This window comes from Pipistrellus hanaki (genome assembly GCF_964339955.1).
Source record: "Pipistrellus hanaki genome assembly, chromosome: 8".
NCBI classification, from domain to species: Eukaryota; Metazoa; Chordata; class Mammalia; order Chiroptera; family Vespertilionidae; genus Pipistrellus; species Pipistrellus hanaki.
Window position 1 is genome coordinate 56,681,678 of NC_140510.1, and position 13,330 is coordinate 56,695,007.

The 13,330-nt window shown below is 53.1% G+C and overlaps 1 protein-coding gene and 1 long non-coding RNA gene across 10 annotated transcripts in view; one reads left to right on the plus strand and one right to left on the minus strand.

Moving 5' to 3' along the window:
• Positions 1-3,801: 3,801 nt before the first annotated feature.
• Positions 3,802-7,718, plus strand: LOC311626678. The gene is made up of 2 exons (XR_014795747.1): positions 3,802-6,491; positions 6,549-7,718. It is a non-coding gene; the product is annotated as an uncharacterized lncRNA (long non-coding RNA).
• Positions 7,719-9,928: 2,210 nt separating this feature from the next.
• The window catches only part of AGAP1 (ArfGAP with GTPase domain, ankyrin repeat and PH domain 1), a 392,780-nt gene continuing 389,378 nt past the window's right edge, over positions 9,929-13,330 (minus strand). For all 9 annotated transcript variants that reach the window (XM_084892387.1, XM_084892386.1, XM_084892385.1 and 6 more), the window contains one exon: positions 9,929-11,252. In XM_084892387.1, coding sequence (XP_084748513.1) covers positions 11,049-11,252 — 204 coding nt within the window. In that variant the 3' untranslated portion in view covers positions 9,929-11,048. The remainder of the gene's footprint in view (positions 11,253-13,330) is intronic.

The following is a 13,330-nucleotide window of genomic DNA, read 5'->3' on the forward strand; positions in this document are numbered from 1 at the left end:
TATCTATCTATCTATCTATCATCTACCTACCTACCTTCTAGTGTCACCAATATGTTAAAATGTTAACAATTGGTGAATACAAACAAACAATACTGAGTATTCACTGAAATACTGTTTTTTAACTTTTTTGTATGTCTGAAAAATTTCAAGATAACACAGGAAGGGAAGACTAGGCTACAAAACAGGTTAAAACATGGTATTTTATTTTTTTTAAATAGAAGTACCGCTGTATGTTTAGAAGTACCGTTTAGAAGCAGAAAGGACACCGATTCAAATGTGAAGTGCCCGTCTCAGGGGAGGGGGGTTGGTAATTAACCATTTCATTTTCTTTCCTTACTTTTAAAATAGCTATAGAAGTAACACATGTCCAGTTAAATCAGAAAAAATCAAATAAGCAGAGAGCAAATTAAAATCAAGAGAGAACACCTGTTACAACTTGTTTTTGGAAGTGTTTCTTTGCATATAAACACAAACATGTATGTCCGTCTAATATTATTTTTCTTGCTAACCCAGGACTTATGGCGTACATACTATTTGACAACTTGCTTTTTGCACACTCCTTTGCACACTCCTTTGCACCGAGCTTTATAAATACCTTTCCACCTCCTGAAAAATGTTTATTGCTTGCATATGATTGGGGGATCTTAATGCTATGGATTGCACTGCTTATTCAAATGCCCCAAATTTTCTGTGATAATGTAAGTTCTTTCCAAATATTAACTAATTTAATCCTCACCACCCTCCAAGGTGAATATTGTCATTACACCCATTTTACAGATGAGCATTCAGAGACCTGGGAAACCCAGACTATCTGGGTGTGTATAGTCTACGCCTGAAACAAGCCAATACACGGTGTTGGCAATGAGCATAACATTGGGTGGATAAAGGTAATATGATAGCCCAGCTCTCTGGAGAATTCAACATTTAGGGAAACACCTTATCTTCGGGGAGTCCTTTACCCAAATGGGGTTCGGCAAAGCCAAGATAAATGGAGTGGAATGAAAGCGACCAGGTCTCCGTGCATTTCAAAGCCCACACCACCTGAGCACAGGCCCCAGGCCACCCTGTCCCCCAGCCTCCTCCCCACCTGCCCAGTCAAACTTACCTGGATGATTGCACAGTGGGGGCAGCCATGTGGGCACCTGACCTGTTGAGTATTTCGCCAGAGATGGCCTTGCACACAAATTAATCACAGAATTCCTCAGCCAGGCACAATGCAATGCCAAGTTCCCATCATCCCTGCTCCTGAGTGTGTGATGTGTATGTACACGTATAGGGTGTGTATGTGCGTGGTGTGTATAAGTATGATGTGCATGTGGAATGTATATGTATGGTGTATATATGTGTGGTGTGTGTGTGGAATGTGGAGTGTATATGTATGGAGTATATATGTATGGAGTACATATATGGCATGCATATGTTGGTGTATATGTGAAATGTGGAGTGTATATGTTTGGAGTATATATGTGTGGTGTGTGTGCAATGTGGAGTGTAATTTGTATAGTGTATATGTGTGTGTGGAGTGTATTTGTATAGTGTGTATATGTGTGCAGTGTATATGTGTGGTGTGTGTGTGGAATGTGCAGTGTAAATTGTATAATGTGTATATGTGTGGAGTGTATATATGTGGAGTGTATGTGTGGTGTGTGGACATGTGGTGTGTAAATGTGTGGCATGTGTGTGGAGTGTGTTTGTATAGTGTGTATATGTGTGGAGTATATATGTACGGTGTATATATGTGTGTGGAATGTGGATGTGTGGTGTGTATATGTGTGGCCTGTGTGTGAAGTGTGGAGTGTGTGTGTGTGTGGGTGGTGTGCCCTTTGTACTGCGGTAAATGAGGTTCCTTCCCTCCAGCGCTGAGAATAAACAGATCCTGAAAGTGAGAGTAGTTGGAGATTGGTCAATACCATATGCAAATAAATAAGTGCTAATTGCCTGCAGTGTCTCTGGGTGTCAGGTGCGGTTATCGGACCACATTTATGGGCCAATTAGGCGCCTTACCGGACTTGAGCGGTGATAAATGGAGGCTTGGCGGCTTCTCAGAACGTGCTGGGCAGCGGGCGGGGGACTTCCCACACTCATTGCTGGAGAGCACGGCAGGCTTTGTCCGTGCACTATGCGCTGTGACCGTGTGCCCCCTGCACCCGCAGGTGGGGGCAGGTCAGGGCACTGGGGGCTTGGGCTGGGGACTGGAATGACAAAGGCCCCAGAGAGCCCTGCATATCAACAAGCAGATCCTGGCCGTGGCACGTGGGCCAACACTGAGGTTTCCACCGAACTACCTGGGCCCAGCTGGGGGCAGGACTGCCTGGTGAAAAGTGGTGAGGCCCCAAGTGCCCCTGGGGCATTTCCCGCCTCAGTCCTACCACAGGTGGAAGAGGTTTGGTTTCCTGCAAAGCAGAAATTCCCAAAGAAAATTGTTGGTGTTACTGGAGACCCTGTGTGCCCAAGTACTCCCCCCCCCCACCCCCCAGCAGGGCAAGGCCACAGGTGGGCTGGAGCCCAGTGAGGTGCAGGAGGGGCACTGTCTCAGAGAGAGAGGCCCAGCTGAGTCAAGGAGCTGGCAAGTGCAGGGGCGGGGCGGAGGGAGCCAGGTGGGCAGCCGCTCTGAGGATGAGATGAGTCTCATCTGAGAGGAGGAGGAGCGAGCCACGGAGAACAAGGCCTTCCCAGGAAAGGGAAGGGAAGGTGGACAGAGTCAAAAGCAGGAAAGAGGCCAGTGATGTCAAGGGGGTTGGGGGGGGAAGGAAGAATCTGGGTGAATTTTACCACCTTTATACTTTTCTAATTTGGGGGGCAAAGATATGATATCCAGGGTGGGGCAAAAGGAGGTCTACAGTTGTTCATATGAAAATAATACAATCCTATATAATAAAGAAGTATTATGCAAATTGACTGTCACAACCTTGCACAAGATGGCCACCCCCATGTGGTCTCACAAGATGGCTGGCAGGAGAGGGCAGTTGTGGGCAGTTGTGGGTGACCAGGCCGGCAGGGGAGGACCAGGCCAGCAGGGGAGAACAGTTGCAGGGGACCAGGCTGGCAGGTGAGGCCAGTTGGGGGTGACTGGGCCAGCAGGCCAGGGCAGTTAGGAGCAATTGGGCTGGCAGGGGAGCAATTAGGCATCAATCAAGACGGCAGAGGAATGTTTAGGGGGTGATCAGGCTGGCAGGAAGAAACGGTTAGGGGCAATCAGGCAGGCAAATGGTTGGGAGCCAGCAGTCCTGGATTGTGAGAGGGATGGCTGACTGCTGGTTTAGGCCCGATCCCTGTGGCTGGCAGTTGGACATCCCTCAAGTGGTCCCAGATTGGAGAGGGTGCAGGCTAGGCTGAGGGACAACCCCCCAGTGCATGAATTTTGTGCACTAGGCCTCTAGTTAATAAATAATAATACAAGAATAAGCTGTGTTTTAAATACTCACAATTGTAAACCTATTTTGCCCCTCCCTCCCTGTATTTTGTCTGAGAAAAAAATTCATGATATTAATAATAATAGTATTAGTAGCATCCATCAATGGTTTTATTTCTGGGACAGAAGCAGCTGGAACTTCCAGACCTCTTGGAGTTTCTTTTGAATGAAGAAGTCTGAAGAGATGTGATTTATCTTTGCCCTCGGGCCATGAGTGGCCCTGTGCTCCATGCGCCTCATCGCGGCTGCCAGGCCAAGCGTGACCCCTCCTGTCAGCAGCTCAAGTGGGAACAGAAACCCAATGGTCATTCATGACAAGTGACCAAACACCCGCCCCCGCCCGCCCCTCCCGCCAAGAAACCACAGAACCCTGCACGGAGGCGGAGTAGCCATAGTCTGTCTTTATTAGAAAGAGGCCTCTACTCTAGCCACCTCTTCCATACTTTACACTTTTGTCTTCTTCTCTGTTTTCCCCTTAGAATACTGTACAGCTGACACAAAAATCCCAAGGCAGGAAAATACAAACCGGCATATTTAATCAAAACAAGATCATATGGAGCAACAAGCAAAATGAAATGATGGTTTTAATTACAGTACAAACAATATAAATAAAGCGTCGTTGAGGCATTGTGAAACATAAACTTGCTGAATGAGGTAATATAAAAACAACCAAAACCAAGAAGACAGCCATCTCGGGACCCCGGGCTGCTCCTCCGCTTCCTGTACACGGCTATTTACAGAGACAGGGCACCCTGCCACCGCCCGGCTCCCGCCCTCCCTCCCAGGCCGCCTCTCGTTGTCACCTTTGACCTGCTGGGGCTCCGGGGCCAGAAACACACCTGTGGCTGGAGGAGGACCCAGTGCAGAGTCCCGGGCACAGAGTGGGGGCTGTCTGGGGCCACGTGGTGTGTCAGTGGCTGGTGTGGCCCACTCCTCCGGCCCTTTCCGTGGCAGCCAGCCCCTTCCCTCGGATCATGTGCACACGGCACCCTCCTCAGCATGCAGATGCCCAGGCCGGATGGGGTGGCAACCTCCATTACTTGATACATATTAGACACAAAAACCCGCGGGGGGTGGAGGGGGCGAGAAACTGGGTGCTTTTCACGGTCCCAGAGACATCGTTTCTAACATCAAGACGTGTGGCCTGTGCTAGAGCAGTTTCTAACGTACCGCTGCCTGTCGACGGGAACGGCCCCAATCCTCACTCCAGCCCGCCTGTACACCCCAAGTCAGTGGGGAGAAGGCTGCCGGGACTCCAGGGGTGGGGCCGGGAGGGGCAGGGTGGGCTCCCGGGGAGCTGACTCCCAGTCCGGCCACAGGTCACCCACCCTGGGCCCATCCTCTGACCACCCACTCCCAAGGACACAGGCCGGACAGACATCGCCCGGTGACTCTGGGATGTCAGGTGGGGAGCCCATCCCTGGGGATTTCTATGCACAGGTGTGATGACCGAGGTGGGAGGGGGGGGCGGAGGGGAGTGACCCCGGAAGTCCGCACTGCGCCCCAACTCCTCTAATTTACATGAACCACCACTCCCAGAGGGAGCTTTGAGGGGTGTGAGCGCTCCTTTGAGGGGTGTGAGCTCTGGAACCGGTGCAGACCCAGCTTCCCAGCTGCCGCGCGCCGGCTGGCTTGGGAGAGGAGGGCAGTTTGTTCAGGGGCAGCTGTTCCCGATGGCTGGGGTGGTACGGGGGCTTGTTCCTCTGGGAGAGTCCCCAGCACCTTGTCTGGCTCCCTCTTTCACTTGCATCTCGAGACCATGGCCCTACACAGCCCACCGACAGAATTCCAGATCAGCCCGCTCACATGGCTTGATCTCCACTCCCTAGAGGAGCCACATGCCAGACCCCACTGGAAAACTGGCCCTGAGCCGACCTCTCGCACACGCACACCGACCTCACTTGCACACACACCTGCCTGGAGGCCCGAGGATGCCCGTCTAACCAGGCCGCGCACCCGACGCCCGCAGCCCCGGTGCCAGGACGGGCTCTGCGGGACACACCGCCCCCCCGCCCAGCCTGCACCAAAGCCCTTCAGATGGGACCAGGGCCGCGGAAAAGAGCGTTTTACTCACCAGGCAAAACCCCAGAGCCCAGAGCAAAGGAGCAGCTCCTCACGGAAGAGAGGCGGGGACAGGTTTCCCAATCTATGGCCGCTGGTGGAACTGAGATACTCCTAGGACCTGAGAGATCTAAACACCACGGATCGAAGACAGACATTTGGTTTTACAGAATCCTTGACTGATGAAATGTCCCTTAATCTCAACTTGGACCCAAACTGAAAAACTCAGACTGGGACAAGAAAGTGTCAATCTATCTTTTTTCAAAAAAGCAGCAGACGCCCAAAATTAAAGGGGAATCCATGGGTCTTATTTAAAAAAACGACTGACAGACAGCATTTCTTCTCTAAGGGGAAGAGCACGTGTTGTTGAAATAATGATGTGTGAATTGTTGTTTTCTCCTCGTGGGGGGCGAGGTAAGGGGTCCGACAGGCCGCGCTGATCCTGGGTGGCACCGTCTGGAGTGGCGGAGGCGGCGACACGCTGGGCTCAGGGCCTGCTTGCTGGCAGGGACGGCCGCATCACCCCCAGGGCTCCCCACGCTCTCTGGGAAGGAGTCGGACACACAGACTAAAAGGCAGGCCCCAGGGACAGGAGGACACAGGGCAGAGAGGGCAGACCCGCCCCGTGGCAGCCAGCTGGGTGGCGGGCCCAGCCCGGGGGCAGCACACCTGGGCCCCGGCCTGGCGGCCCTGGGTCCACACCAGACCCACCGAGCACAGCTTCCCGAGGAGAGCACGGGGAAGTGCAGACAGGAAAGACATGGCTGCAAAGGCCGAGGGCGAAAATGCAAGAATTGATGCCAAAGGCCCCGATCTGGTGTTTTGGTGAAGGATGGGGGTGAAAACCACTTCAACACACGGCCCACAGGCGCGAAGCCTGGCCACACCGGAGGAGGGGTCAGAAACAAGTTGTAATTCCTGCGGAAGCAAGGTGTGCGCTTTCCGCTCCTTCTATCTGACTCCCTCCCGCTGCCTTTCCATGTGTGTGCTTGAAGGACATATGGGGAGCACACACTGTGTGTGATCATCGCCGACAGTGGGGCTGCAGGGCGCAGAGCCACAGGTAGGTCAGGAGTTCCAGAAAAGTCGCACCGGCCTTGTGAGTACGGCGTGTGTGTGTGTGTGTGTGTGTGTGTGTGTGTGCACGTGTGCATGTGACAGAGATAGAGCAGAGGTGGGGGGCGGGAAGCAGCTCGCAGAGGTAATGGATCTGCTTCCGATTCTGGGACCCCATCATACCCTTAGAGCAGCTACATGTTGCCAGGCTTCTGAGCCTCCCTAGGCGGGAACGTGGGCATCCTCCTTGTTTCCAGAACATTCTAAATGCAAGGAGAAAGGGCTGGCTGAGTTGGAGCCATGAGGACACATGTCAATCCATGAGCGAAGCTGGGAGAAGGGAGGTGGACAGGACCTGGTAGCAACTCGAGGGGGAAGATGCGATCGCCAGGTGCAGGCACCAGACAAGGGAAGGACGGGAAGGCGGCCCCGGGAGGTGTGCCCAGTGAGGGAGAGGAGACAGCGAGGACGGCAGAGCCCGGAGCCACGCCTGCCAGCCAGGGCGCCCTCCGCAGGCTCTGGCGCTCAGAGGAGGTAGAAGGACCAGGAAGCGAGGACCAGACAGGAGTGTGACAAACCAGCCTCTCGGCGCCCAGAGGCGGCAGTTGGAGGGAGGGGCCTGTCCACACAAGGAGGAGCAGGGGACCGAGGGGTCACCCTGGGCCTAAGGCAGCACTATGAGTGGCAGGAGGCAAGGCTCCGCCCTTGCTTTGCCTCTGGAAAACCAACCCCGGACGGAAGAGACGGGGGGCCCCGTGGGGCTGCCGAGATGGTAACCGGGCAGTTTGGGCTCCTCCCCGAGGAGAGGGCCTTCAGGGGCAGGGGCCTCAGAGCAGCTACGGGCTCAGCGGCTCAGACGGAGGGGGTACAGGCGCATCACCAACACCGAGGACAGGGCACCAGCGTGGGCAGCTCTCCGGGCCTGTGCTCTGGCTTTGGTCCTACCCGCCTCTCAGTGCTTAACAAACACACCCATCTCTGAGCACCCAGCCCTGGCTTGGCGTCACCACGCCCTGGGAGGCCACCCCGGTGCCACAGACGAGGAGTGCGAGAAGCTGGAGGCGCGCCCGAGGCTGCACAGGTGTGACAGCGAAGCCGGTGACCCCTGCAGGCCTGACCCTGGGCTGGCTTTCCCGCTGGGTGTGTTTTTCCCTTATGAGGTGGGTGACAGCGTCTTTGCACATACGGGGCCTGACCCGGAACACACGAGGACTCTCTACACTGGGACAGACCGGGGCCTACACTGGGTGGCAGAGGCCGGTCCACGCGGACTCATCGGGCCAGACGAGACGCCGGGAGAGGGGCGGAAGGCGCCGAGGTCCTGCATTGCCGGATGCAGGGCCCTGCAGAGAAGTGCTGACCTGGGACTCCAGCCCCAGGTAGGTCAGGAAGAGCTGCCCTCTCTGCGCCCTGCAGCCCCACTGTCGGCGATGATCACACACAGTGTGTGCTCCCCAGATGACAGGAAACTGCACCCCTGGGAGCATGCCACTCACTCACCCTCAGACAGCTCACCTCCTGGGAGGAGGGCACCATGACTAGGGTTCTGGGCTTCGGAAACCATCTGTCCACCCTGGTCCTCGGGGCCCACCCACGCCGGGTCAGAATCAAGGCTACTTCCTCTGCAGAAACCCAGCGGGGCCACCACGGCCACCCTCACCCACGGCCACCTGCCCTTCTCCAGCGGGTGGCTTCTCCTCCACGGGAAAACGTGAGTTCTGAGCAGGAAGGGTGTGTGGATTCTCACGTCATGGTAATTGCATGGAACGCACAAGGAAACAAACAATGGAAACTCAGGTCCGTCCCAAACTGGTTCTTCCTGACACCAAGCGGGGGTTAGTGAAGCTTTCAGACGGGTCCACATCGCTGTCGGCAAAGGGCTTCTAGTCTGACACCGAGACACAAACATTAGCTGCCAGTCCCCTGGGCCGGGAAACAAAACCCCGGGGCCCCACGCATGCCTTTCCTCTGTCGCCCAAACTCAAGGAAGCAGGCTGGACCCACCACCGTCGCCGAAAAGCAGAGGAAGGGGGGCCGAGTTTTCTGAGGAGGAATCGCGAGGTCCCCGTGCTGGAGGGAGGGAAGGGGGAGAACCAATCTAGCATTCGGGTCCGTGAGGGGCTGTGGAAAAAACAGGTCATCTGGGAAAATATTATATTATAAACACATATAGTAATATGTACATACTCATATACACCCCGGCGAGAAGCCTTGCCAGGAACGCCTTCCCCTCAAAAGAAGGCTTCCCCGTCATAAAGCATCCCTACCGTGGGAACTCGCTACGATGAAATAATTTAAGAATTTCATTTATACTCTATCTGTGCTCACTACGTACAGTCTGTGCTAGCGGCGGCGGGGAGGCTGCTGTTGGGGCTGGGCTAGGGCAGTGCTGCTTCCTCAGAAACAGGCCTCCACTTCTCTTCCCCTCCACACTCCACACGGCCGGCCTCGGCGGAGGGACCGCGGGCCTGCCGTCTGCACCTGCCCTTTCCGGAAACTGCCACGTCCCACAGAGCTGTGCCCACGAAACACCGACCTACATATAACTTCTGTATAAAGCTTTGTTTTTTTCCCCCCCACCTACTTTAAATTTTTTTTTTTTTTTTTTTAAACTGAAAGAAGAGGAAAACCTCTTACAAAATAGAAGGTCTACTACAGGAGCGCGAGGACTGTGCCGAGGCTGCTGGGCGGATGCGGTCCTGTGCTAGGTCTGCCCGAGTCCCGTTCCGAGCGCCAACCCTCTCCCCCTGCCACACGGCCGCCTGCCCATGCCTATTTATGAACTTCCCTTCTTTTATTCCAATACCTTTCCACGCATCTCTCGGGCCCTGCCCCCTTTCCTTTCTAACGCAGGGTGTCCGGATTTGTGGTTAGCCACCCCGCTGGAGGTGGCGGAAGCCTGCAGCAGCCTGATCCCAGGATGACACTCAAGGGGCAGTCCTGAAATGGATAGCCTGGCCACCAGTCCGTGCCACAGAACCGTGGGTGGGGGTCCCCGTCTACCACTGCCAAGCACCGGGTCTGGCATTTGGAAAAATCACGTCCTGCCTGGCAGAGCCCCTCCCCCTGGCCAGCAAAAGCGGTCTCAGATCTAAGTCACGCTTCCCACAAGGAGGGCTCACGTGCCCCCTCCCCCCTCTCTAATAGGCTCGGGCCCTTCTTTTTTTTTCTTCCCCTTTCTCTTGATTTTAATAAGCAAATTGCACTACCATCTTATTCTGATGCGCCCCCTTTTCCAAGCTGTATATCACGTTAATGGAAGTGTTTACCGCTGCGAACACTCTCCATGTACAATGATCTGTAACCCGCTTATCTCAACTAGTTGCACATTATTAGTTCACATCCAGTTCCATTTATAAATTAACAGAGGTGCCATTCGTCTGTACAAAAATCAATGCATATTTATGAACTTCTTTTATTCCAATACATTTCCACACATCTCATCTGGAGACATAACACAGGAGCCTGTGTGACTTGGGCAATGTGGCCCGGGAGTGACTGAGACCCAAGACGCCCACCTTGGCAAAAGGACATAAAATATCTCTCCTGTTTGGAGGGGGTTGGGGGGAGGGAAATAGCTTTTTATGCATTTATCCGGTTTCCTTAAATGCACCCGAAATGTCACCGTTAGCTGAAATTTGTGATTTCCTCTGGAATTTCTGAGTTGCTCTTATTTATTTTTCCCATTTTGTTTTTGCACCAAGGAGACTGCAGTCAAATGCTACTCAGCAACTGATTTCCTCTCTTTGGACTGAAAAATTAAACAGATACTAAATTATGACAGTGAATTTAGAAAGGAGGGCTCCAAGGGCTCGGAAGAACATGTCTGGGATAATATGATGCTTCTAAGAGTATTGCAATCACATCGCGGCAATCACCGGAGCGTGCTGCGTAACTGCCTCCTCGGCTAATATGCTTTCTTCCCGGTGATGACTAATCATGTTCTATTAAACAGCGGTAATGCTGCAAGAACTCAACTATACAAGTGTAATGAAGCCAGCATTCTCCCGGGACAGATTAGCTACAACTGATTTGACACATACCATCATAGGGGCTTCAGACCTGACAAACTCGGCTTGCTCCTGATTTATGCCGTCAAGCTCCTCGGAGAAGAGATGAGATAGATGCAAGTGTTCCGTTCGGTAGAGGTGAAATGTACTGATGTGCTTAACTGCCAGTTAAGGAGAGTTCCCCTCTCCTTGCTGCCGCCTCCCCTCCCCCTCTGTCCATCCCTGCCCCTTGTGCCCAGCTCTGTCTGTCGGCCACGGGACTGGGGTCCCGCGCCATGTGCTATCATCAACCAACCAAGGCCAGCCGGTCGCTCCTGTAGCCGCGTGGGGGGGAGTTTGTGGAAACACGATCGATCCTGCAGCCTCCGGGCCTCGTCTTCGCCTCCGCGAGGGCTGTCCAGGTTCTGTGATTTCACTGCGGGTGAGGGAGGGCGGGTGGGTGGCAGGTGACCCCACCAGGAAGAGGAGGGGGGTGGCAGGCGTGGGGTGGGGGCGCGCACTGACGCCCCTCAGATGATGGTGGGCACCCGCCCGCTGCCGCTGTTCCGGTTATTGCTCTTCCGGGACAGGTTGGGGGTGGCCATGAGCACGAAGCGCTCGTCGGGGCAGCCGTACTGCAGCAGCACCTCGATGCACTCCTGGCTGGAGGCCTGCCGGGCGTAGGCCAGCGCCGTGTTCCCGTGCGCGTCGCGGGCCATGACGTCCACCCCGTACTGCGGAGGCAACGGAGCCATGTTAGTGTCCGGGGCACGGGGGGGGTGGGGGTGGGGGAGTAAGGAAGGGCCAGGGCAGCCGAGCGCGGGGACCGCCTGCCCCGAGCTGGAGGACAGCCTGGCTCCGAGGGGCATGCATTCAAGCAAGAATGTGCTTTTGCAACTCAAAGCCCCTCCTCGGTGCACCTGAGATGGGCCATGGGTGGCTCTGGCTTTGCTATGTCTGTTTTGACCTTCCAATTGTAAACACACACACAAAAAACGATCGTTTTAAAATCTGAGGCATTTTGTTTTGATTGTGGGTCACACACAGTTAATACATAAAGAGCGTAAGAGGGAAAAAAAATCGCCTAGGATCTACCCACGGATAATCTCGGTTAACGGTTCCGCGTATTTCCCTCAGATGGTTTTCCTTTGAGTCTGAATGTGTAATTGAGGTAAAACTTACACAAGTATAATGCGTATCTTTTTTCCCCTTTGCTGAACGCTGTACTGGGACCGTTTTCTCACATCATTAAGAATTACGCAAAAGCACGACAGGTTATAGCCATCGGCATTCCTCCCCGAGAATGAGCTCGGGCTTCTGCCCTGGGCTGCTAGGCACTCTGTAAACTGTCACGGGTGTGCATGGCGCTGTGATGTGCATCTCACACTGACCGTTTCTCAGGGGCTCTGATGACGAGGGCCTGAGAGGACAGTGAGGTACTGGGTTCCCTGCACTAACGCTTCCGCGGTCCTTGCTCTTGAAAAGGACGGCGGCCCTGGCCACATGGCTCGGCGGGTTAGAGCACTGGCCGACACGCCAAGGCTGCAGATTCAATCCCCAGGCAGGCACATACAAGGGGCAGCCAGTGAGTGCATAAATAAGTGAGACAACAATTTCAGTGTTTCTCTCCCTCTTGCTTCCTTTCTCTAAAATCAATAAATAAAGAAAAAAAGAAAATGGGAGAGGCCGATGCCCTGGCCAGGTGGCGCAGTTGTTTAGAGCGTAGTCATGTGCACCAAAAACTGCCCATCTGAAACATGGGTGTGAGAGAGAAACATTGATATGCGAGGCATCTGTTTGATGCTTGTCTCTAAAAAATGAAAAGTAATAAAATAAAATCAATTAGAAACACATATATTTTTTAATAAAAGGGTGGACTGACTGACTGACTTCCACTCCCAACAGTATTTAGGAATCTTGTCAGCATGGAGTGCTGCAATTAAAAGGACTTTCGGAGGGAAAGATGGTATGCAATCTGTTATGGAATTGTGTGGTGTCACGACCCCCCCCCCCCCCCCCCCGCAAGTCCATATGGTGGGAGTCCTAAACCCCAGCACTTCAGAATGTGACTTTCACTCAAACCTTTCTTCTCAAAGGTTTCCCTCCCATCTTGAACAATTCGATTCTTGACCAAGTTGTTCACAAAAAAAAAAAAAAAGTCTTGGTTGTCAACCAAACTTTGGTTTTTGACCTGGCAACCCTTTTATGCTGATACCTCAGCATGACAAAAAGCGTCTCTCAGGCAACAAAGGAGAGACTTCTTTTGTTGCTTGCAAATCAACAATTAGCACAATTTCAGAACCTGAAGAGGCCATCATCGAGAGTGCTGACGTTGCTAAGGGTGTGAGAGAAGCAATGATCACAGGCCAATGAAAAGGTAGAAAAACCGTTGTTGTTTGGATACAGGAAGAGCAGTTAGCCAGTGACAGCATTTCCGGGCAAAGATATATGGATAAGCACAGACTCTGCTTGCTGATCTGAAAGCCACTCCTGGACCAAGTGCTGAAAGTGAGTCCTTTGAGGCTAGGAGGGCGTGGTCGTATAAGTTTAAGAGAAGTGCTTAATTATCGACTAAATAGTACACGAAACACGTACTGTATGTAAGAAAATTTACAACAGGGAATCAATCATTTGGGGGTCTGGAACAGATTAATTCAATTTACATTATTTTCAATGGGAAAAAAAATGATTTGGTTTTTGAACAAATCGCTTCTCGAACAGCCTTTTGGAACAAATTAAGTTCAAGAACCAAGTTGCCACTGTATTGGAGACAGGGCCATCAGAGAGGTAATTAAGGTCATATGGATGGGGC